Genomic DNA, 27,065 nt, shown 5'->3' with positions numbered 1-27,065 from the left:
GATACTTTCATAGATAATTTCATATACTTTGACAAAAAACTAAGTCTCGCATGAAATTGCGTTTTTGTTGGCTTCAGTGATTTTGTCTGATGAAAAGCAGTAAAAGAACTTCAATGATTGATTTAGTTGAGTTTTCTATAGGTTTTATTACATCAAGTATCCCTCAATCGGTCATCCATCCTCCTCCATTCATTTAATATTTTTCTGACTGTCAAAGTAGTGATTCTCTGCCATTAATAGCATTCAATGGATAATCTTTATGATAATATGATCTGCAGTTTACAGAATGGCTACCCAACACCCTCTTGAATTGGAGTCCAAACTCATACCATTTGCGGCTACATAGCCATCGTAAAATATAACTTTTTGGCACCTAATATTAGTTTTTAGTCACAAAGTACAACTTTCACCAGGAACAACATTAAACAGAAATTTGTTAAAAAAATATATAGACACCGTTGTCAAAATTTTATGTCGCTTCCCTATAGCATATTTTTGCTCATTGCAACCGAACAAAAAATATTACCAGCATTGTTGCTGTTCTTTTTCAAATTCAGTTTCTTTATACTTTTTTGCTGAAGGCAGCAAGAATTTGACCGTTCTCAGAAAATTTGCTGTGTTCAGAACTATTATGCTTGCTTTTTGTGCCTTTCATAAGATTTTCAACAACGTCGGTTCTGATCAAGATAGTCTTTTTTTATACCTATTAATGCGTTTTCTTCTGTGTTTAATATTTTTCTGACTGTCAATGTAGTGATTTTTTGCCATTAATTGCACTTAATGGATAATCTTCATGATAATATGATTTGAAGAGCTCTTGCAGACTAATAAAATCGTCCTAATAATAAATCATCCGTTAAATTCATCTAATCTTTAAATTTTGGCTCAACAGCTTGTTCAAGTTTTGTTTTCAAATAAAAATACGCAGATGAACAAGATGCTTCAAAAAATAACATAAGCAGAATGTGAGATTCAGTTGAGCGACATTGTTCAAATTCATTCATTTGTTTTATTTAAAATCCAAAAAAATAGTGCTTAGGTTAGATAACATAAAGGCCTTAATCAAGAGAACTGTTGCGAAACTGTTGAGAAAAAGTAAGGTTGTTTATAGATTGTCTCAACCTTTTTGATTATGTATCAGTTTTTGTTTTTTAAATCAGCATGTTTATAATCAGCATGAGTTTTTATATTTGGTACCATGTCTCTTTTGTTCTCACAGAGTATTCTATTAGTGTAACAGTCAATGAGACAGTTGTTTTTTAGGCCAGTTATATCTTGAAGAATTCAATTATTCAAATTATTTGTTGGGCTACTTTGTAGTTAAGGCATTTTTTGAACAAAATTCACTAAAAATGCACTTTTATGAAATCAACAATCAGGCCTGTTTGTTTCCTTATTGCGTCCTATTTCGTTTTAAAATAAGTACACGAAATATGCGTTTATGGTCCTCAAACAAATTTTAACTCACTTTAATCAACCTGTGTAAAATTATTTGCATTTACAAGAGCTGATTCGAACAACCTTCTTCTCAAATAATGCTCGATAAGAGCAAGTTGCAACAAATTAAAAAAAAACGAGAACTGACTGTTTTTCAGAGCCATGATAAAAACAATTTATTCTTCAGTTTATCTTTAAGCAAGTTTCTAAATATTTAGATGCAGCTGCACTGCCTTAAACATAAATATATTTTTGAGTTTTTACGATGCGGCCTTTCAGAATTAAAAAGGACTTTACTTTTAATTTTTATTAAATTTTTTCAGTGAAGGTAAATTTGGACTCCTAATTGATTAATTATCTCTTTTGACACAAAATTTTCTCTAACATCTGTTGTCGTTTATTTTTTATCGATGCGCAGTATTTTACACGCTGATTAGGAACGTTAAAAAATTTTGAGAAAAAAAGCATTTCTGTGCAAAACGATAGAAATCTAGATTTGTCACGATAAAAATCGAAAAATATAAATCCAGAGTCGCACTTCCTTCCAAAATCTCTAAACTGTTTTTCAAAGAAACGTTCCACTAAATATAAGCTCATTTTGTCTCAGTTAACATCATAAGTTAATCGGCATCATCTTTCATTTAAAAATATGAGAATCAACACTGATTTCTCGAAAAATGAAACTTTTCGAAGTTTATGATTTCATAATTTTTTCAGCTCCACTTCCTAATTCAAAAATATAAATATACGCAAGCATATAACTGCTAAAAAAATATAATACAGCAAATCTCTTTTTTAATTTTTTTCATTCCGGTTTTTTTACTAGTCTAATTCAAAGTTTAGACTTTTTATTTCGGTTATTGGAGACAACTAGTTGATCTTTCGCAAACCAAAACTTCTAAATTATTGAAAAATTGTGACGTCGACTGCGCGTAATTGATGACTATCTTGCTTTTTAGTAACAAAAATGAACTGTGAGATTTCTATTATTCGGTGCTTATCCGATTCATTTTAGGGAAAAATGTTTTTACAATTTTTCTGTAGTTCACAAAAGAACAGCAAGGCATTCACTGTGCTGCGATGAAAATATATTGCGGCTGTACTTCTAATTATTGCATCATAAAAAAGACTCACGAAAAATGATGAATAATGTAAATAACCTCAAAACCGGATCGGGGTTGTTGGGTGAAGAAATGGGGTGAATGCGGTGAAATTTTTAAAGAAATGCGATGATTGCGGTCAAAGCGGTGAAAAAAATAATTTCATCGCATTGCTTACAAAGATTCACATTTGTTTTCCATCGTTTACTTAAAATCACAAGAAATATCGCAGACTTACGTGACGGTTGCCGCAGTGAATTAAAAATTTGAAGACAAGCAGTACTTAAGAGGTTCGAAACCGTCTATGGACGTGTCTTTTGTAAGATTAACGAAACCGCAGTAAAAATAAACAATTCACCGCGATTCACCGCATTCAACGCAAAAAGATGTAGAAAACACGTGGTGGAATTTTTTTCACCGCATTTCTTGCGAAAATGCACCGCCAAACATTGACACGGGAATTGTGATTGATTCAATGGAAAATTGTTTTTTCAGAGCCTGAATCATCAGCTCGTCGAGATTGGGAGACTTTAAAAAGAGGGCCGAAAGGTTTCGAGCTCGTCGACAATGTAAGCGCAAATGGACGGAAGAAACTTTTGGTGATCGGAAAAACGGGCACGGGCAAAAGTACCCTTTGTAACGTAATAGCTGGACTAGACCCCGAGTCTGATTGGTTTCCGGTATCAAGTGCAGCTGAGTCTTGCACGAAAACAACCCAATTTGGCAACATTCTGTTTAACGGAGACAGAGAACGGCCTATCAGTTTAATTGATACGATTGGCTTCAGTGATCCAGACAATGACGAGGACGCTGGTGTCATTTCAGACTTGGTCATCAAGTTGAGAGCGAAATGTGATTATGTGAACCTTTTCGCAATTGTGGTCAATGGGCAAAACCCGCGTCTTGACGGCTCATTGGTCGGAATGATCAGAATTTTTGAGGAAATGTTTGGTGATCAATTTTGGAAACAAGTCGTTGTCATATTTTCTCGTTTGCCAATGGACGAAAGCAATGTGGCCCGTAGGGCAAGAAGTAATAAGATGACAGATACAGAAATGGCCAAAAACTACCTCAAAAGTGTAGAAAAAAGATTTCCAAACGGAAATGGGCTCAAATATCTGCTGACTGACGCTTGGTATCGAGTTGATGTCCACGAAGAAAAAAAGTGTTTCGATAATTCCCTTTCAACATTGTGGGATATGTTGAAAAAGGCACCCCGGTTGGAGACTGTTTCGGTTCAAAATGTAGAAACAGAACACGCCAAACTGAAAAAGATGATTGCCGATCAACAAACACAGCTGCTGGAGGCTCAAAAACAGAGGGAGCAAGACAAGGAAGAAAGGTAGACTTTTCAGCCTTTTAATTTTAACTTATCATTTTGAGGACAAAGCACTAGCAACACTAATGTAACGCAAAAATTGAATAATTAATAGCCACCGCAGTGACAAAACGGTGTTTGAACAAAAATTCGCTTTCTCGCTAGTGATTTTTTGTTCACATGCGGCAATTTCACTTTGATTTTACTGTTTTTTTCGACTATTTGGATCGATTTTTTTCTAAATGGTTCTTCCAATCCATTTATAGTTTGTTCTAGGCCTAGTTTTTTGTTTAAATCAAATTTCTAATTCTCGCTAGTTGTTTTTTAATCACATGCGGCATTTTGACCTTAATTTTTTAAAAATTTTTGATCTGATTTTTTTCGGGAAAGGTTTTCCCAATTCACTCATAGTCCCTTCTAGGACTAGTTTTGTTTTTTTAAAAAAATTTCTTTGAATTTTACGCCAGGACTTGACCTGTTATGCATTTTTACTTCGTCGAATAAAACTTTTTCGCTTTACCTGAGTTCACAGCTTGTTCAATATTTTTATTTGAAGTCTTTTTGACTTCTCTAGGCGAGTTTCACTCTTCTCTCATTCTGCTAAAAATGTTTTTAGACATCAGTTGCGCAGCCAAGCAATTCAAAATGAAAAGTCAAAAACAAAATCAGAAATGGAAACGGGATAAACCCATAAAGCCCAGTATTTGATTCCCGTTACTCGAACTTTTTTCTGATACGTTTTAGTAACCATCTCTAATGCTTATTGGCATTGATACTAGCTCCTGTATCAAGAGTATGTTCAACAACAAAATGACATCAAAATAGCTTGCACCTTAAAATTGTTTTTCTACAAAAATTATTTTTTAATGACTTTTTCTCTTTCAATCACACTCGTGGTTATGGGAATCAACAGCGGCTATTTTCCGGCAATCTGCCGGGTATTTTTTATTTTCACATAATTTTTGGTATTTTGGCAATTGTTTTGCCTCTATGGTATAGATGTTATGTTATTTGCCCATATTGTAGGGAGTTATCTTGTATTTATTCCGTTTTAAATGTTCAAACTGTTTGAAATGTTTACGTTTTTTGGGTACTTTTTCAGAGAAAAAGACCGCATTCTTATGAAACAGGAGTTTGAGCGCCAGAGAGAGGAAGACAGAAAAGAAAGGCTGAAAGAACGACAAGAAATGGAAAAAAGGCATCTAGAACAGCTAGCTGTCCTCATGTCTCAAAAGAAAGAATTCGAGTCAAATTATCAGCAAAAAGAATCGGATTTAAAATTAAAACTTGACCTCAAACTCAACCAGAAAGATCAAGAACAGGACGAAATGAAACACGCGATGAAGAAAGAAAGTGATGCCAGACAAGTTTTCTTTGAGAACCAACTGAAAAGTCTACGAGAACAGCAAGAGACATTGATGAGGAAATTTCAACAACAAGGCGAAACTGATCACAAACTTCGCCAACAAATTGACACTCTTGAGAAGCAGCAACAAGCTTTGAAAAATACTCACGATAAAGAAAAGCAGAAACTGGAAGCCGACTACGAAGCTAGAAGCAAGACATTTGAAGAGGAGAAGAAACGGATATCTAATGACTTTGCTAATCAAAACAAAAAGCTTCAAGAAGAGCTGGAGAAATTGAAATCTCAGACTGAAGTCGAATTGAGAGCAAAACAGTTGAACGAATTAGCAGAGCGAGCAAAGCAGAACGAGATATCTGTAAAAAATAAGTCCCCTACAAAAAAAGGTATGTCAAAATGATTAGAGGAAAGTTTTGAGTCATTCATATTTTATTTACGGCCATGAGCGCACCCAATTTTTTCAACACTCGAGGTAAAGAACATCGCATATGCCCAATTTACACATAATTTATGCAGTAAATGCGGCCTGGCCTGAATTTCAGTTAGGCGATGATATTTTATTACCCTAAACTTATTTTGTTTATTAGTAGCCGCACAGCGATAACTGGCGCTATTATTGGCCTTATCTTGGATTTTTACGATCCAAAGAATTGGAATTGTATTGGGGCGCTGTCTTTTTTTTAAGATCTGTTCACACATTTTCATGAATTTCGAAGTCCAATTGGGGTAGTGATTTTGGTCACGCCGAAACAGGAAATGGAGCGAAAAAGCGAGTGGTTTTGCGGCGTGAAATTTTTCACTCTAATTTTAAAGTAGAAAGAGAATATGGTATTTGAACAAAAATTCGCTTTTTCGCTAGTGGTTTTTTGTTCATATGCGGCAATTTCACTTTGATTTTTACTGTTTTAAATTTTTCGGATCCATTTTTTGTCTTAATAGTTTTCCCAATCCATCCCTAGTTCATTCTAGGCATATTTTTTGTTTGAAACAAATTTCCTTTTCCCGCTAGTGGTTTTTTGCTCACATGCGGCATTTTGACATTGATTTTCTGTTTTTTTATCTGATTTTCTAAGAAACGGTTTTCCCAAATCATTCATAGTCTTTTCTAGGTCTTTTTTTGTTTAGTCAATGATTATTCTTTGAATTATACGCCAGGTTTTGTCCTGCTATGTTTTTATTTCGTCGTCAAGATTTTTGTTACGACCATATGACATCACAACCTCTTTTTGTTCAATCCTTCATACAAATTCAACCGAAGTGCGTACGTGACATGATTTTTTGCTCTTAGTGGAGCTAGTTTTTTTGTGCAATCGCGTGATTAAAATTTTGGTGACACGTGACTTACCTCACTCTCAAAAATGACCTCCTCACTTTGAAATTGAGTTCTATTTACTTTAGTTCAAAGAGATGAGATCAAGCTAATGTGTGTCACTCTAAATGAAGGTCATTTGAGAGCGGCTAATAGTGGCAGCAAAAACTATTACAGATTCCTAATCTAATAGGAATAAAAGACTAATTTTTGTGTCTGTCTTTTTTACTGTTTTTTTCAGACTGCAGACCTACCAAACTATTGCGGCTATTTTATGGCAATCTGCCAGCTATGTTTTATCTTCAGATAAATTAGTTTTAGAGCGAAAAGAAAAGCTGAAGAGACGAATTGGATGAACTGTGAAGAATTCATTGACTGTTACGTCGCAAGCATAGCAAATTGATGACTAATTTTAATTTCAACATACACAATTGTCTGATAATTTTTTCAATTTCGTGAAAAAATTTAAAAAAATGGATACATATCAGCACAAACGGTTTCACTGAAATTGTTTAAGTGGAGGTGGAAAGTATAATAACCTACTTTGTGAGAACAATAAAAATTCGTGTGTACCTGTGGTACCAAGGAAACTCAGATCTAATAAGTCAAAAAAATTTTTTTGCGGAAACGGGTGGACTCAATTTTTCTTATTACATCTTTCATTTCCGACGATGAAAAGAATTTCAATACTCGCAATAACATTGCATTACTTTAAAAGTTGAAAAATTTCAAAAGATTTAAGAAAAAAATCCTTAGACGAAATATTAATTGTAACCCCTACTCTTTTTTCGTATCTTTACTTCCAATTAATTTTTTTTGGAGACAAACAACCCATTTTTACAGTTTTTTGAACTGTGAAAAACTGTCAGTGTCATTGTTTAAATCTAAGGCGGAGGTTTTATTTTATTCGGCTTCAAAATAACAAATGTGTCATTATTGTGGATTAGAGGAAAAAGGATTTAATTATTAGCAAAACAGAAGAGGCTATTAGCCTCTTCGTTTTAATGGGATTAGGCCAGGATATAGAAGCTTACTATCTACGTCATCGGCTCTTAATTTTGGATCACAAATATGTACTAATGTGCTGATATTGACATGATAAAATAACAAAAATCAAAGCAGCAAGAGCTGCTTATTTTTCTTATTCAAGAATTCAATGTGCAAGCATTGCGCTGGAAATTGAATTCAATTGGACGTTTTAATTTCAACTTTGTTTGTGTTCTTTGAGATTGGACACTTGCACAATCGTAACGTGGGATACTTTCAGTTGTAATTAAATTGCAATACTTTTGTCAAATTGCTATTAAAAATATTATACAAACGCAACTTTTAAGCAAGTCTTGCACACAATAAAAAAGCAGCAACAACTCTGAATTACAACCAAAGTAATTGAACTAACTAAAGAACTGATGATTAAAATTATAACAGGAACATCAAACTACTACAGGTAACAAAACTAAAAAAACCTTAAAATATAAATTTTTTCCCGAAGCTTTAGAGTTTTACGGGGTACGAAACAAAATCAACTATTGGGAATCCATGTCAGACAAAGCAAAAAAGAGTGGGCAAAAATCTGAAGAAATTGGCAAAACGCAGAATATTTTTCAAAGTCAGTGCATACAAGCAAAAGCGGAAGACATATTTCAAAGATTTGCTAAGTTATTTCGAAAACAAACGGTACCTCAGTTAAGGAAATACTTAATGAAGCTTATTCAAAAATCTAAAGTGCGCCGCACTAGAATCTCAATATGAACTGCTGTTTTTAAGGCATAGCGATGCTGCCACAAGAAAAAGAAGAAAAACATTTAAAACTCTTTTTTCAGTTTTTGAAAGAAAGGTGTGAAGACGTATAGCCTATAAATGACTGCTATGAGCGACTAATTATTGATCCCTCAATAGCAATCGAATTAACTGTCCATGATGAGTTAATGAGATTATAAGGTACGACAGCAAAAATGCATTCAACTTCTGTAAAAACTCAAAAATTTGATAATACTTTTTGAAAACCATTGGTGTAAACGCTACCGAAAGCAAAAACTGCGAAACCAGTTGAATAATTCGATACAAAAAATAAATTTTGGTCTAGAATTGTCTTTCCATAAAGCTGTAGAAAATGATGCCAGACAAGTTTTCTTTGAGAACCAATTGAAGTGTCTAGGGAACAGCAAGGGACAGTTATGAGGAAATTTCAACAGCAAGGTGAAACTGATCAGAAACTTCGCCAGCAAATTGGCACTCTTGAAAAGCAGCAACAAGCTTTGAAAACACACTTAAAGAAAAGCAGAAACTGAAACAAAACAAAAAGCTTCAAGAAGAGCTGGAGAAATTGAAATCTCAGACTGAAGTCGAATTGAGAGCAAAACAGTTGAACGAATTAGCAGAGCGAGCAAAGCAGAACGAGATATCTGTAAAAAATAAGTCCCCTACAAAAAAGGTATGTCAAAATGATTAGAGGAAAGTTTTGAGTCATTCATATTTTATTTACGGCCATGAGCTCACCCAATTTTTTCAACACTCGAGGTAAGGAACATCGCATATGCCCAATTTACACATAATTTATGCAGTAAATGCGGCCTGGCCTGAATTTCAGTTAGACGATGATATTTTATTACCCTAAACTTATTTTGTTTATTAGTAGCCGCACAGCGATAACTGGCCCTATTATTGGCCTTATCTTGGATTTTTACGATCCAAAGAATTGGAATTGTATTGGGGCGCTGTCTTTTTTTTAAGATCTGTTCACACATTTTCATGAATTTCGAAGTCCAATTGGGGTAGTGATTTTGCTCACGCCGAAACAGGAAATGGAGCAAAAAAGCGAGTGGTTTTGCGACGTGAAATTTTTCGCTCTAATTTTAAAGTAGAAAGAGAATATGGTATTTCAAACAAAAATTCGCTTTTTCGCTAGTGGTTTTTTGTTCACCTGCGGCAATTTCACTTTGATTTTTGCTGTTTTTATTTTTTTGCATCAAATTTTTGTCTCAATAGTTTTCTAAATCCATTCCTAGTTCATTCTAGGCCTATTTTTTTGTTTGAAACAAATTTCCCTTTCCGGCTAGTGGTTTTTTGCTCACATGCGGCATTTTGACATTGATTTTGTTTTTTGTCTGATTTTCTAAGAAATTGTTTTCCAAATCATTCATAGTCTTTTCTAGGTCTTTTTTTGTTGAGTCAATGATTATTCTTTGAATTATACGCCAGTACTTGTCCTGCTATGTTTTTTTTATTTCGTCGTCAAGATTTTTGTTACGACCATATGACGTCACAACCTCTTTTTGTTCATTCTTTCATACATTTTCATTCGAAGTGCGTACGTGACGTCATTTTTTGCTCTTAGTGGAGCTAGTTTTTTTGTGCAATCGTGTGATTAAAATTTTGGTGACACGTGAGTTACCACACTCTCAAAAATGACTTCCTCACTTTGATATTCACTTCTAATTACTTTAGTTCAAAGAGATAAGATCAAGTAAATGTGTGTCACTCTAAATGAAGGTCAATTGAGAGCGGCTAATAGTGGCAGCAAAAACCTTTACAGACTCCTAATCTAATAGAAATAGAAAACTAATTTTTTTGGTCTGTCTTTTTTACTGTTTTTTTTAGACTGCAGATCTACGAAACTGTGGCGGCTATTTTCTGGCAATCTGTCAGCTATGTTTTATCTTCAGATAAATTAGTTTTAGAGCGAAAAGCAAAAGAAAAGCTGATGAGACGAATTGGATGAACTGTGAAGAATTCACTGACTGTTACGTCGCAAGTTTAACAAATTGCTGACTAATTTTAGTTTCAACCTACACAATTGTCTGATAATTTTTTCAATTTCGTGAGCAAATGAAAAACATGGATACATATCAGTACAAACGGTTTCACTGAAATTGTTTAAGTGGAGGTGGAAAGTATAGTAACCTACTTCCTGAGAACAATAAAAGTTCGTGTGTACCTGTGGCACCAAGGAAACTCACATCTAATAAGTCAAAAAAACGTTTTAGCGGAAACGGGTGCACTCAACTTTTCTTATTACAGCTTTCCTTTCCGACGATGAAAAGAATTTCAATACTTGCGATAACATTGCATTAATTTTGATAGTTGAAAAGTTTCAAAGATTTAAGGAAAAAATCCGTAGACGATATATTGATTGAAACCCCTACTCTTTTTTAGTATTTTTACTTCTAATTGATTTAATTTCAACTTTGCTTGTGTTGTTTGTGAATGGAGACGTGCACAATCTAAACTTAGGCTACTTCAGTTGTAATTAAATTGCAATACTTTTGTCAAACTCCTATAAAAAATTATACAAACGCAATTTTTACGCAAATCTTTCACACAATAAAAAAACAGCAACAATTCTGAATTACAACCAAAGGAATTGAACTAACTAAAGAGTTAATAATTAAATTTATAACAGGAACATCACTACTACAGGTAACAAAACTAAAAAAACCTTAAAATATAAATGTTTTCCCGAAGCTTTAGAGTTTTACGAGGTACGAAACAAAATCAACTAGTGGGAATCCATGTCAGACAAAGCAAAAAAAAGAGTTGGCAAAAAACTGAAGAAATTGGCAAAACTCAGAATATTTTTCAATGTCAGTGCATACAAGCAAAAGAGGAAGATATATTTCAAAAATTTGCTAAGTTTTTTCAAAAAAACGGTACCTCAGTTAAGGAAAAACTTAGCGAGGCTTATTCAAAAATCTAAATTGCTCCGCACTAGAATCCCAATAAGAACTGCTGTTTTTAAGGCCTAGCGATGCTGCCACAAGAAAAAAACAAAAACATTTAAAACTATAACTTTTTTCAGTTTCTGAGAGAAAGGTGTGAAGACGTATAGCCTATAAATGACTGCTATGAGCGACTATTTATTGATCCCTCAATAGCAATCGATTAAATTGTCCATGATGAGTTAATGAGATTATAAGGTACGACAGCAAAAATACATTCAACTTCTGCAACAACTGAAAAACTCGCTAATACTTTTTGAAAACCATTGGTGTAAACGCTACCGAAAGCAAAATTTACGAAACCGGTTGAATAATTCGATACAAAAAATAGATTTTGGTCTAGAATTGTCTTTCCATAAGGCTGTAGAAAGTGATGCCAGACAAGTTTTCTTTGAGAACCAATTGAAGAGTCTAAAGAACAGCCTGGGACAGTTATGACGAAATTTCAACAGCAAGGTGAAACTGACCAGAAACTTCGCCAGCAAATTGGCACTCTTGAAAAGCAGCAACAAGCTTTGAAAAACACACATGATAAAGAAAAGCAGAAACTGGAAGCCGCCTACGAAGCTAAAAGCAAGACATTTGAAGAGGAGAAGAAACGGATATCTAATGACTTTGCTAATCAAAACAAAAAGCTTCAAGAAGAGCTGGAGAAATTGAAATCTCAGACTGAAGTCGAATTGAGAGCAAAACAGTTGAACGAATTAGCAGAGCAAGCAAAGCAGAACGAGATATCTGTAAAAAATAAGTCCCCTACAAAAAAAGGTATGTCAAAATGATTAGAGGAAAGTTTTGAGTCATTCATATTTTATTTACGGCCATGAGCGCACCCAATTTTTTCAACACTCGAGGTACGGAACATCGCATATGCCCAGTTTACACATAATTTATGCAGTAAATGCGGCCTGGCCTGAAATTCAGTAAGACGATGATATTTTATTACCCTAAACTTATTTTGTTTATTAGTAGCCGCACAGCGATAACTGGCGCTATTATTGGCCTTATCTTGGATTTTTACGATCCAAAGAATTGGAATTGTTTTGGGGCGCTGTCTTTTTTTTAAGATCTGTTCACACATTTTCATTAATTTCGAAGTCCAATTGGGGTAGTGATTTTGGTCACGCCAAAACAGGAAATAGAGCGAAAAAGCGAGTGGTTTTGCGGCGCGAAATTTTTCGCTCTAATTTTATAGTAGAAAGAGAATTTGGTATTTGAACAAATTTTTGCTTTTTCGCTAGTGGTTTTTTGTTCACATGCGGCAGTTTCACTTTGGTTTTTAATGTTTTTAATTTTTTGGATCAAATTTTTGTCTAAATAGTTTTCCCAATCCATTCCTAGCTCATTCTAGGCCTATTTTTTTGTTTGAAACAAATTTTTGTCGACAAAAACATCAAGATTTTTGTAACGACCATATGACGTCACAACCTCTTTTTGTTCAATCCTTCATACAAATTCAACCGAAGTGCGTACGTGACATGATTTTTTGCTCTTAGTGGAGCTAGTTTTTTTGTGCAATCGCGTGATTAAAATTTTGGTGACACGTGACTTACCTCACTCTCAAAAATGACTTCCTCACTTTGAAATTCACTTCTAATTACTTTAGTTCAAAGAGATAAGATCAAGTAAATGTGTGTCACTCTAAATGAAGGTCAATTGAAAGCAGCTAATAGTGGAAGCAAAAACCATTACAGACTCCTAATCTAATAGAAATAAAAAACTAACTTTTTTGGTCTGTCTTTTTTACTGTTTTTTTAGACTGCAGATCTTCGAAACTATTGCGGCTATTTTCTGGCAATCTGCCAGCTATGTTTTATCTTTAGATAAATTAGTTTTAGTGCGAAAAGCTGATGGGACGAATTGGATGAACTGTGAAGAATTCACTGACTGTTACGTCGCAAGTTTAACAAATTGTTGACTAATTTTAGTTTCAACCTACACAATTGTCTGATAATGTGAGCAAATTAAAAAAATGGATACATATCAGTACAAACGGTTTCACTGAAATTGTTTAAGTAGTGGAAAGTATAGTAACCTACTTCCTGAGAACAATAAAAGTTCGTGTGTACCTGTGGCACCAAGGAAACACATATAATAAGTCAAAAAAAAAATTTAGCGGAAACGGGTGCGCTCAACTTTTCTTATTACAGCTTTCCTTTCCGACGATGAAAAGAATTTCAATACTTGCGATAACTTCGCATTACTTTTGAAAGTTGAAAAGTTTCAAAGATTAAAGAAGAAAATTCATAGACGATATATTGATTGTAACCCCTACTCTTTTTTAGTATCTTTACTTCTAATTGATTTTATTTTGGGGGACAAACAACCCATTTTCACAGTTTTTTGAACTGCGAAAAACAGTCCAAGTGTCATTGTTTAAATCTGAGACGGAGTTTTTATTTTATTCGGCTTAAAAAATAACAAATTTGTCGTTATAGTGGATTAGAGGAAAAATGATTTAATTATTAGCAAAACAGAAGAGGCAAAAAACTGAGGGAATTGGCAGAACTCAGAATATTTTTCAAATTCAGTGCATACAAGCAAGAGAGGAAGACATATTTCAAAAGTTTGCTTAGTTATTTTGAAAACAAACGGTACCTCAGTTAAGGAAAAACTTAGTGAAGCGTATTAAAAGATCTAAAGTGCGCCGCACTAGAATCCCAATAAGAACTGCTGTTTTTAAGGCCAAGCGATACCGCCACAAGAAAAAGAACAAAAACATTTAAAACTATAACTCTTTTTTCAGTTTTTGAAAGAAAGATGTCAAGACGTATAATCTATAAATGATTGCTATGAGCGACTAATTATTTATCCCTCAATAGCAATCGAATAAATTGGTCCATGATGAGTTAATGAGATTATAAGGTACGACAGCAAAAATACATCCAACTTCTGCAAAAACTGAATAACTCGCTAACACTTTTTAAAAACCAGTGGTGGAAACGCTACTGAAGGCAAAAACTACGAAACCAGTTGAATATTTCGATACAAAATATACATTTTGGTTGAGCTTTGTCTTTCCATAAGGCTGTACCTAGGCCTGGCTTGAGATTTGTCAATCGAAAATAATAGTCGAATTTGTCCAGTTAGTAGCAAATCCCCAGAGCTGATGCTTTTTCAGTCAAAAATTTAATTAAATAAATTATTTCTGATGTCTTTAGAAATGATCTGACAGACAAAAAAAATTGTCCGAGTCAGATGTTGATACTTGATTACGTCATTTAATTTTTTCTTGGTCTAATTTTTTATTAATTCTATAAGGGTGATTCTAATAGTGATGTCGCAGCAAATTTTAATTGCTCTTGAACAAAATTTGCAACAACTATTTAAGTTTTGCAACAACTTTTTGCAACAACTATTTGCAACAACTTTAAGTTCTGTTAGGGCCCTACGCCTTAATAGTCTCCATGAACGCGATTAAACAAAACTACGAAAGGTCAATTTCGTGATGTGTTGGGCCGATCTTAATCTCATAAGTTTGTCACCTTCTGTCACTCTCCCTCAACTCATCTTTCCCCCCTCTTCTCCCCCCTCCCACACACACACACACACACACACACACACACACACACACACACACACACACACCTACACATCCACACAACCCCTCCCTCTATTGGTTTGGATCCCCTCCTAAGACCATGATGGCTACTACCGTAGCGAAACGCTCGCACGTCATTTGAAGTCTAATTGCTCGACGTTAAGCAGCCCTATGAAACATTAAAACGTTGCTCTGTAGGATCTGTGAAAAATGTAGTTTAAATTAAAATCACAGTAAAAGCATTATTCATGTGCATGAAAAGGGCGACGGACAAGTGAAATGACAGCTGAATAATATTTCAGAAAAATAATCAAATAGATGCCTCACGGTTTTAGAAGTTTATAAAGCTCACTAAAACGTTTTTTTTTCCCAGTGAACTCAAAAAACTTCTTATTGTGAATTAATTAAATTGATTACTTTGGATCTTCCAAAAGTAATTACGTTGTGAGCTTGAAATCTAATGACAAGTGTTTTTTGTAAGCATTTTCCTATTCTCTTCATTGTGAACTCTGCTTAACTTGTCTCACCCATACGTTTCAAAAATTGTTAATTAAATTTAAGGTAAGCATCGTTTAGAATGGATAAAAAAGAATAGATGTATTAGGGTTTGCTGTGAAATGCACTTAGAAAAGAATGCACACTCGCACTGTAAATTTAGGGTCAGTGGAGGGATTAATCCTTATTGAAAAAAATTTTTCAAGAATTCATGCATTGATCAGATCAGAATTAGTTAAATTTTCACAGACAACTAGTGGGCTGTATACAGTTGAGTCGGTTGTTTTTATGAGTACAAAATCTGCTGCGCAGATTGCGTTAGCTCAAGGTTTTTTTGCTTTAAGCTGGCAATTAAAAAGCTCCACTCTCAATACTACAATACTGACATTAATTGAGACACAGAAGAAATTGAATGTACATGCAAGCAAGATTCTGCGAGTGTGGTTGTCTTTAAAATATGAAATCAGAGCAGGTGTTTTTGTCCTGCAAAAAAAACATCGAAAAGATGACAAGTCTTTAGAGTTCGATGATGAACAATGAATGACTGTAAGACGTGACTGCCCAGTTCGTTGTCGTTTTTTGTAACAGGGTTTTTAAAAACGTTTTCCAATTTGTCCTAAAACAAAAACACCACTGACAAGCTCTTCGCTGATATACAATGATTCTGGTAGAAAACGTTAAGAACAAGCGCGAGCGAATTCCAGATAAAATTGAAGATATTGTACAAAATTAAATTAATTTTCCTGGAATACACTTATCCTGCGACTGCGAAAATTATTTGAAGACTGCTTTCGTTGAAGACTGCTTTCCCTGAGAAAAACATTTTCGATGGAAGTGATTTAAAGTAATTGTGAAGCACTGCTTTAGCAAACAACTTGCTGCAGCGGGAATCAGGCAAAAAATGAACAATAATTAAAATAGAAAAACTTTGAAAACAGTGAAATGCATTAGAAAACATAATCTAAGCAAAGATGATACATTTAATAGCAGCAACAGGTGATAACTGTAATGCCATAATTTTTTGATAGGTATTTGTATGAAAAGTCAGTAAAATTTCTGAACCGCTTCCTATATTAGCAGTGAGTTGCTTGAATTCGGTTCAAGATCCTTCAAAATCAACAAAACGATGCAAAAATATCCCAAATTCATTTCTTCTCTAGTTTTGATTTTCTTAGGTTGTCCGAGCCTGATTAATCATTTTTTGCATCAATCTTTATCATGATGTTGATTTTTTTCTTTTTATATGAATTCTCGTTTTTTTGATATAAATTCATTTCATTTTTATATTTTTGTTGATACAAGACCTTCAGAACTGTTCTTAATTTTCGTAATTGATGATTTACTGAAACTAACAAAAACTTCAGTTTGGTGAAACTTAGACCTAAGGACAAGCAGGAATCACAAATTTATCAGTCACATATATTCAATCGAACTCTGTCTTGAAAAATTTTTTCTTCGCAAAAAATGTTTTAAGTAAAGAGATGACCAACAATTGATCCATATTGCACTTCTTGACTTATTTCAATCAATCTCTCTCAGTTTAAATGAATGGTGTTTTCTTAAATCTGGTCTAACTAATCTGTTGAATGAATTATAGAACACAAGTTGACCAAATAGGTTAAAAAGAAAAAATCTTAAGGATCCCTTTAGTTGATAGAATTCATTGGATCGAATAGAGCAAACGAAACCAAATCGTCCTCCTTTTTCAACGTTATTTTTATTACAATCTTCAATTTATATTCAAAACTAAAGCTCAATCTTTCAAGATTTTTTATTAATTGGAACTGTTTCTCGTTCTCGTAGAGAAAATTTCGTTTGCTATAACATGGATTTCAAGTCAAAGAAGATAAATGAATGTTCAAGCAAGCAAGAGCCTGCGACAGTGCTTGTCTCTTACAAAAAAGTGAAATCAATATGGGTGTTTTTTCCCTGAAAAAAGAACCTTGAAAGGATGATAAGTCTTCGGTTTTGATGGAAACGTGACTGCACGTAAGACATGATTGCCCCATTCGTTGTCGCTTTTTGTAACGCGGTTTTTAAAAGCGTTTTCATTGCGTCCAAAAAATGAAATTACCTCTAACAACGTTTTTGTTGACATACAAGGATTCTGGTAGAAAAAGTTTAGAAATAGCGCAGCAATTTCCAGATAAAATCAAAGTTTTTTTACAAAAATATTGTTCCTGGAATACATTTATCCTGCAGCTGCGAAAAGTATTTGAAAACTGCTTTCGTTGAAAATCGTTTTCCTTAAAAAAATTCCGAAGGAAATAATTTAAGGTAATGGTAAAACACTGCCTAAGCAAACAATTTGCTGCAGTGGGAATCAGGCAAAAGATTAAACAATGATAAAGATCGAAAAAGCTAGAAAACAGTAACTATATTAGGAAACAAAATCTAAGCAAAGATGATACAATTAACAGTAGCAACAGGTGATAACTTTATTGCCATATTTTTTACAGGGATTCGTCAGAAAAGTCAGTAAAATTTCTGAACAGCTCCCAATATTAGCAGTGAGTTGCTTGAATTCGCTTCAAGAAATTTCAAAGCCGTCGAAAGGATGCAAAAATATTCCTACTTCATTATTTCCCTAGTTTTGATTTTTTTTATGTTGCCCGAGTTTGATTAATAACTTTTCGGAGCAATTTTTTTTTCATGATGATGAATTTTTCCTTGTTATATGAATTCTTTTTTTTATATAATTTTCTTTTCATTGATATATTTTCATTTGATACAAGACTTTCTGAACTGTTCTTGAATTACGTACGTGATGTTTACTGAAACTTCCAGAAGTTTCCGTTTGATGCAACTTAGACCGAACGACAAGCAGGAATCAGGGATTTATCCATCATATATATTCAATCGAACTCTTCATCTTAAAAACTTTTTTTTTCTGCGGCAAAAACTGTTTTAATTTAAGAGAAGACCAACAATTGATCCATGTTATACTCCTTAATTTATTGACACTATGCATGAATGGTGTTTTCTGAAAACTGATCTAACTAAACTGTTGAATTAATTTTAGAGCACAAGTTGACAAATAGGTTTAAAAACAAAAAATCTTAAGTATTCCTCTTAATAACTGAAATCATTGGATCAAATTGAGCAAAGGAAATTAAATCGTACGTCTTTTTGAATATTATATTTTCATAATTTTACAGTCATATTCAAAACTAAAGCTCAATTTTTCTCTCAAGATACTAAATTTTAATAATCCGAACTGTTTTTCGTAAAGAAAATTCCGTTTGTTGTAACAAGGATTTGAAGACCATTACAAACTACCTTTATGTAAGTGTATCGCGTTTATTTTTTTCAGTTTCTTTTGTAGTATAATTTGTTAAGGTAAGAAATGATCAAAAAAGGAAACTATGGAAGGTATCATACTTATACTGCAGAAGTTAAAAAGTTTGTTAAATTTTAAGAGATATCTAAACATTCCGTTTAGTGGATTATTGGTTTGATTAAAGTCAAGGAATCAAAATTTTTCTTTCAAAATTCTAGAAATGGGAAATAGAAAAAAAAACATCTTGTCGAAGTTAAACGAAAAACCCTAAGAGTTTCTTGAAGTGATGCCGCTATCATGTAAGCATGTTTTTCTTTAAATGAGAGAAAAATGTTATACACCTAAACTTGTTGGATCAGATAATTTTCTTTGAATGGAGCATTATCACGTTTTATTTTCCCAATTAAAGCATGAGATAAATTTCATCATAAACATTTTTCCGCTTCATTAAAAAAAATTTGATCAATAAAATTTGATTATAATTAATCTCGGTTTTTAAGCAAACATCAATATCCAAGATTGCCAAAGGATCTTCTTGTTTTTCTGCTAATTGCCGATAGAGAAAAAATATTTATTCATTTGAGAAATTTTTTGCCAACATTTCACTCATTGAAAATATTCTCAGAATAACAGTTTCAAGACTTTGGTTTCATTGGCATCTATAATCTAAAAATGAAGTTTTAAATGATGAGAAAAAGTTTTCCAATTATTTATGTTAATTTGTTTTTGCCAATTTATTTTGCAATTGATCTCGGACGATATTTGAAGATAAGTATCGACAGCTATTTTCCATTGCAATTTCAGTTGACTTGATAAAACATTTTAAAGTTTAATAACCAGCAAAAATTGACATTTTCAAACGCATTAACTGTCAAATGGAACACAAACGTTTTTCATTATTGATCACATTGAAATGTCATTATTTAGTAATTTCGATCAAAAAACGATTATAAATGCGTTTCCCTCCAGCTAAGAGCGTCCAACTTCAAAAAAAGTGTAGTTGAACCCACAAACACCATTTCTGAGAAATTATTCTGACTGTTTAACGATTTTTCCGAAAAAAAATGTTTCGAGGATTTCTACTTCTGGAGGTTTGCAATAAAATTGTTTTCCAGTGCAAAACATTTATAAAGCTTGAAATTGATCAGAAGTTGAACAATAAGTTAACATTCAACAATAATTTTTAAAAATTTTTTGATGTGATGTTGTCATCAGGAAATCATTATGGTTCTAAACTTTTTTTAGTAAATTTCACAATTAATAGTTCAGATAAATTTCTTCGGTTGCATCATCATTGAGTTTTTTTGCCAAAGATAACGGGAGCACTTGTTACTAATTAATGTGAAATTTTCGGCCTAATATTTTCAGTTTAATAAATATTTATCTCCTCAATAATACTTGGTTAGCGTAAATTTCACGTTTTAAGCAAATTTGAGCGATTCAATATGCGGAAACGATGGATTCCCTTGTCATATGAGTAGTCAATGCAAAACAAAATTGGAATCAATAAAATTACCCAGAACAATTTTGTTAGATCAAAAAATCTCAGAAAACAGATCAACGTTGCTCATGAAAAAATGCACTCTTGGAATTAAACTGAACACGTAAAGCAGAAAATTTCTAACTGCGTCTCAATAGACATTAGAAGTTTTTTAGAAATAGTTTTCATAACTTTTGAGAGATTGGATCTCTTCACAACTCTCTGTGATCTGATAAAATGAATTTGGGAATTCAAATTTTGAGCAATATTTCGACATCAAAACCGTCATTAATTCCGCGTTCAAATTTTCGGAAAATTGCTCTGTGTGAATATTATTTCACAATCTTATCGTTATATTCAACTTTAAACTCAAATTTTTCGAAATTTTTTTTCAATTAACAAAATTTTTGTTTGATTTCAACCATTTTTCCCAGAGGTTTCGTTTACTGCAACAGGGATTTGAAAACACGCACGAACTAATTGCTGTCACTGTTTTTTGAGCCATATTGTTTTCTTTTTCAAAATTTTATTTTCTTATTTTATATTTGTTTTAGGTTACAAAATGATAACTAAAAGCTCTCTGCTATAATTTTTGTTTTATCTCAATCAGTTTATCTCAGCTTGCTTGAAAAGGTGTTTCAAAAACATTATTTTGCTAAACTATAAAAGGTATCATACTGCTCAAGTTGAAAAAAAATGTGAAAGTTTAAAAGGTATCTAAATAATATGTTTAGTGGATTGAATTAAGTGGTTTGATAGGAGCGAAGGAAACAAAATTATCATTATTTCTATAATTGGGAATAACTAAGTAAACTTTTTGTTGACCAACGACTGATTGACCACAAAAATCATTGATGTGATAATGTTGCCATGATTGCATGTTTTTTCGTTGTGAAAAAAAATTTGAAATACAAACTGTTAGATCAAAATTTTACCATCTTGACTATTTTGCATTTAAATCATGATATGAATTTCATCCAAAAATATTGAAACGTTTTACCATAGTATAAAATAATGTTATTTATCTTCATTAAGCACAAATTAGAGATGTCTGTTAATGAAAACTTGATTACGGAAATTTTTCAGTTTTTAAGCAAATTTTACCCTTTTGGATTGCCGAAACTACCATTTTGCAATCTGCTTTTTCACCATAGAAAAAAATTTAGTTCGACTTTGATAATGTTTTTCCGGACTATTCCTTCATTGGAAAACAAAGCTCAGTAAAAAAGCTTAAAAATTAATTTTCTTGTTTATGGAGTTTCGTTTTATTAGTATTCCTAATCTGACATTGTAAATAATGAGTGATAATAGACGGTAGAAAATGTTTAGAAAAACTTTCATAATATGAGAGACTAGATCCTGTCGCAATTCACTATGATTTGATGAAAGCTAACAGAAAATGAAGCAGGTAGATATAATTAATTGCAGTTGGTATTGATTTTATAGAAAGTATTCACTGAGGGGATTTAGTACAAAAAATCTGTCATATAGTTCATGAGTCATTGTTATTTACTCCGTGTTCAGCAGTCATTTGTGGTTGTTTTTTCACTGCTAGTGTTCTATCATCTATCAGCATTCAAGTGCGGATAAAAAAGACGTAAATATTAGTGACAATAAAAATGCGGATAATAAACACTCGAATGGGAAAAAACGGCAACCCGGACAAGTGACAAAGACAACAAAAAATCGGAAATAGGTGGTGTTCAAGCCCCGGAAAAGGATTATCCTAGCTCGGATATTAGGGATCGTAATTCTGCGGACAATTGTGACAAAATCTGTCCGCCCTTCTCTTGTGTCATCAAATTTCGAATTCGCAGACATTTTTTCAACAAATTCTTTCAACTTTGAGCAAATTTAAACTAGTTTTCCTTACTGTCACTTGTCCACGAAAGCCTATAAGCACTATCTCAAAAAAATGGGATAGCGGTCAATACTGATTTCAGCAAGCAAAAGGTAGGATTGGCGATGTAATGTTCAATACGGGCAAGTTAGTGATGTCTGTTTGTTAAATCTTCATATTGATAAATTTCAGTTTTTCAGCAAAGTTTAGATTTTTACATTGCCGAAACAAGCGATTTTTGGGTTCTGCTTATTTTCGATAGAAAATCATTAAATTTGAATATTTAAAAAAATTCCAAGCAGTTCCTTTGAATAAAAGCTACAGATTTCTTGGTGTCTATGGATTTTAATCTCATTAGTGTTTATAATCTGGAGAAAAAATTTACATTTTACAGCAAAGCAGAAATACATTTTCAGACGCATTAATTTCTATCAGTTTTTTCTAACATTTTTTCAACTGGATTTCAAACGTTTTTCACCATTGATCACCATTAAATCTCGTCATTTAGTAAACGTGTCTTTGATCAAACGATTGTTAACGAGTTTCAGTCTAGTTAAGAACGTTCAACTCCACATTTAGGATTGAGATTGAGTTATGTCTATCTTTCAATATCGTAGTTGAACATACAAATACCAATGCGATTTGATTCTGATAATCCAATAATTTTTTTGTGGAAAAAATATTTCTATTAATTCTACTGTTGAAGTTTTGCGAAAAATTTGTTTTCTAATGCAATTCATAATAATGCTCAAAATTGAACAAATAGAATAACTGGTTAAGCTTCAAAAACATCAAGTTCTGTTTAATTGATTGCATTTATTGAATTAAATAGAGCAAAAAGAACAAAATTGGTCTATATAAGTTCTAGAGATGAAAAATATCTACTTAAATTTGGCGATGATTTTGTCAAACACCAAAAGAGTTTCGTGATGTGAAGTTACCGAGTTGAAATATTTTTATTTAAAAAGATTTCAAAGAGTTTCAATTATAAGTTCAGATAAAATACTTTGGTTGCATTATCATTGCATTTGTTGAAATAGCACTTAAAACCATTTATTGTAAAATTCAATTCCAGTTTCAGTAGTGACGTCTGTTAATTAAATATTGTTTCCTATAAGTTCACAATTTGTGCTACATTCAGTGATTAAATTTCAGTAGCTGTTGTTATGCTAGTAGTCGAGGCAAAGTATATTGTTCAAAAATTTTACTCAGTACGATTCCGTTAGCGGAAAAAAAAAAACTCTGAAAACAAATTCGGAAAACAAATTGCATTGTCGTTCATGAAATTTTGCACTTCTGGAGTAAAAATAAAAGCAGAGGGCAAAAAGTTCTAAAAACGTCTCAATAGACAGTAAAAACTTTTTTGTAGCTTTAGAAAGATCCCGTCTCACCTCTCTGTGATCTGATGAAACGATCTTGGTAATTAAATTTTTGGGCGATCAATTTTAAATCGAAACCGACTTTGTTTTTACGTTCAAATTTTTACGTTACAAAATAACATTTTTTAAGTATACTGCAAGCCACTTTTTTTCAACTTCGTTTGTTGTACAGTTTTTAAGGTAAGAAATGATCATAAAAAATAAACTACAAAAGGTGTTATACTGCACAAAGAGGGTAGTATACAGAAGGTATCCAAAAGTTGAAAAAATTGTTAAGTTTCAAAAGATATCTGTAAAAACCATTCATTGAATTAAAATTATTCGTTCTAGAGATGGGAAACAAATAAATAAAAATCTTAGTGGTAAGACCAAATTCACGCTTTGACACGGGGGGGGGGGGGGGAACGTCGCCCCCCGTGACGATCCGTGTACACGCTTTGTAACGGGTGGGGACGTCCCCACCCGTGACGCTCCGTGAGGTACATTTTGTCTCTCAATTCTGCCAGAGGGACAAAAACTTGAATAAAATTTCGATTTGTGCCAGGGACAAAAACTTGTAAAATTTTCTCAAATTTGTGGGGACAAAAACTTGTAAAGTTTTTGTCAATTTTGTGCGGTGAGAAAAACTTGTGAAATTTTTGCCAAATTTGTTTGGTGGGGAAAAATTTACGATATTTCCAGCTATTTTGTGCGGGGGATAAAAACTTGTTAAAACTTCACAGTTTTGTGGAATTACTGAAAAACTTGTAAAAATATTGCAACTTTAGGGGTTCCATAAAGTTGATTTCAAATTTTAAAAAATCTTAAACCCTTTTTAGTCAAAAAAACGAATCATGGGTTTTTGAAAAACATAAAACTGACTTACCTTTTCTTTTTTTTCAATCTCTTGATAAGTTTTATGTAATATATCTACATTTAAACCAAAATGGAGTCCAATTTTGGTGGTTTTGATCCAACATCTGGTTTTAATTTGATAAATTTTTGACCATATGTTATCCCAGATTACGGAGTGTGGGCAGATTAGAAAACCAACAAAACGTAAGTGCCAGGGCTCCAAATTTAGAATTTGTGTCTGGTATGAAATTTGCAGCGTAAGAGGTGAAAAGAATGCAAATTTGCAGAGATAAATGAAGAAATATACGCATGAAATGGACAAAATAAATGCTCAAAACTCTGTGAAATGTTCCAAAAAAGTACTGAAAAAGTGTTTGAAAGTGTGCGGTAAAGCAATTCATCCACCACGTTTAAATGACGGGAGAGTTAGAATTCGAGAAAAAAAATGTGTATTTTTAGAGTAAAAATTGTTGTTTTTGGACAATTTTATGGAAAATACTTCCACAAAAAGCAATTCCATAATGCACAAATTGTTTTGCATTGTGAATGACAACAATGAAATTTTAACGGGAAAAACTGATGTCCGACTGAACCTTACTGCGTAACTTAGGTAAAATGATAGAATGAGCAGTCTATTCCCTTATATACTTAGGAAAACAAACTTCTCTTTTTTTGTGAAGGAAATTCTATTTATTTCTCTAATTTAATAAACAGTTTTCCTGTTCTGTTTTTGTTCTCCTAATAGTTTCATAGCACTAACAATTACTATAGCTGAATGTCTATAATGTTCATCTATTTTAAACCAATCTGGACTTGTTTTGCCGACCTCTGATTTGTTGAAAGCTGACTGAAGATTAATTTTAAACTTGTGCATATAACAAAATGTTTTTGTTTTTTTTGTTTCGCAAGTTTTGGTCTCGGCGTTTGTGATTGGTTGGGCGAGTTTTAAGAATTATTATGTCTATTACATGTGCTAACATGTGTCTTCCATTTTCATAAACAATTCAGTGTGGTCGTCTCAGCTTCTCTGATTGGACAGTCAAGTTTAAGCTTTATTAGCGTCTTGCACATGTTTGAACACGTGTTGTTTTATTATCAAAGACAGGGTTTTGTCTCTTTTATTACTATAAGCAATTCAGTGTGGTCGTCTCCGACTCTCAGATTGGTCAGTCGAGTTTAAGCTTTATTAGCGTTTGCTCATATTTGAACACGTGTTGTTTTATTACCAAAGACAAGGTGTGCTCTCTTTTATTACCATAAGCAATTCAGTTTGGTCGTCTCCGGCTCTCTGATGGGTCAGTCGAGTTTGAGTTTAATTACCGTCTTGCACATGTTTGAACTCGTGTTGTTTTATTATCAAACACAAGGTGGGGTCTCTTTTATTACCATAAGCAATTCAGTGTGGTCGTCTCCGACTCTCTGATTGATCGGTCGAGTTTAAGTTTGATTTCCGTCTTGCAAATGTTTGAACAAGTGTTGTTTTATTGTCAAAGACAAGGTGTGGTCACAAGTTTGAGTTTGTGTGTAAAAAGAATGTGGTATGTCGTCGTCTCAAGATTCCTTTGATTTCTATCACGATATTGCATGTTCAATGGAATGTGTATAGTGTTTACTGTGTATAAATTAAAAGTGCAGTGAAAGCAAAAACTTCAATTTCAAGTGGAACAATGTGCGTAGAGACGAAAAATGGAAAGAAATGTTAGGCTACATAACACGGAACAAACAATACCAACAAAACAATACCGGCACTTGAGGGAGTTGGCGTTGAGTCTGGTAGAGGAGAATTTGACCGAGTTGTAATGTCTGGATTTTCGGGGCTGGTTGTAATTCGCCAAAAACTGTCGATAATTTCTAGGTCTCTCCAATAGCCCTCTTGATTTTCATATAGAGGAATATCTTTGGTATCATAGTCATAACGAAATTTCCTAACATTTTCATCTATCGTCTCTGGATTGAACACAAATTCTCTTACGTAGCCGGTAACATGAGCAATCCTGTACTGTGCTCTTTTCATCAGCGCCTTTTCAAATCTGAATGATTAGATATAGTCAAAAATTACAATTGGTAGCGCCATATGGTTAATCGTAATCCACTCTTTGTCCCGCAACTCTTGTTTAACAATAACGACTTTTTCTTTTTTGTAAGTTTCTTATGCTATTGTTCTCAAACCGGGATTGGTCTTTTCTTTCAGAAAAATTGCCACCGGAGACATGTTCAAACGTTGAAGACATTGTTGCAGTTAATGAATTGTTGTGGTAATTTATCAGGTCGTCAAATCTTTTGGTCAGCTTTTCTATATAATCAAAAGATAAAACATTTCGTTGAATTGGGTATCAATCTATATAAACTGTGATATACTAGTCTTTTGAAGTCACGTTTTGAGAATAATTAGATTGTTAACAATAGTAAAGAAAGAGAAAAAGAATTGAGGAAATAGTGTGAAAAGAATTTGCAATTTACAATTGTAAATTTACAAGAATTTACAATTGTAAATTTGTTGTAGAGCAAAGTTTTAGATTTTGTGAGCAATCAAACAGTATGAAAGAATTGAAAGAAATGATTACATGTGTTGAATTGTTTTTTCTACATGTTTAGGCGTGTTGCTTCTAAGAATTGCTCAATACTATACTTGTCACGTAGAGCATAATAGTTGGATATATTTGGTTTTTATCTTAGCCATTCAGCAAACAGCAAATTTGGAATTTTAACCTTATGTCTACTAAGGAGAAAGGAGAGTGACTACAGACAGTATACAAATGCGTTGTTCTATGTCTTATCATAACCAATGAGAGAATCCGTGAACAAACAAAAACAACATGCAGTTAGCATTGCGGTTATTGGTTCTTAGTGGTTAAATTTATAAAGTTCAGAACTCGATAAATTAGTCTGTCGCTATTATTAAAATGACAAAATCTTATTCACTCGTTGTTTAAAGATTGTTGATAATAAATGGTTTAGACTCTTCAGTGAAAAG

General features: G+C 33.0%; 2 protein-coding genes across 3 annotated transcripts in view; one reads left to right on the top strand and one right to left on the bottom strand.

Annotated features, from left to right (window-relative positions):
* Nucleotides 1–27,065, bottom strand: part of LOC142345962 (serine/threonine-protein kinase PAK 2-like) — a 167,178-nt gene that overhangs the window by 25,497 nt on the left and 114,616 nt on the right. The window lies entirely within an intron of this gene.
* Nucleotides 1–27,065, top strand: part of LOC142345961 (uncharacterized) — a 51,731-nt gene that overhangs the window by 2,944 nt on the left and 21,722 nt on the right. Inside the window, exons 2-4 of one of the 2 annotated variants that reach the window (XM_075398427.1) lie at nt 3,033–3,879; nt 4,958–5,604; nt 6,849–6,950. In XM_075398427.1, coding sequence (XP_075254542.1) covers nt 3,033–3,879; nt 4,958–5,604; nt 6,849–6,883 — 1,529 coding nt within the window. In that variant the 3' untranslated portion in view covers nt 6,884–6,950. Of the gene's footprint in view, nt 1–3,032; nt 3,880–4,957; nt 5,605–6,848; nt 6,951–27,065 lie in introns of those variants that run through there. The other variant, XM_075398426.1, reaches the window with a different exon arrangement.

This window comes from Convolutriloba macropyga, chromosome 9 (genome assembly GCF_964194025.1).
Source record: "Convolutriloba macropyga chromosome 9, txConMacr16.3, whole genome shotgun sequence".
Lineage (NCBI taxonomy): Eukaryota > Metazoa > Xenacoelomorpha > Acoela > Convolutidae > Convolutriloba > Convolutriloba macropyga.
The sequence above is the reverse complement of the archived record's forward strand: the minus strand, read 5'-3'. Positions and strand labels throughout refer to the sequence as shown.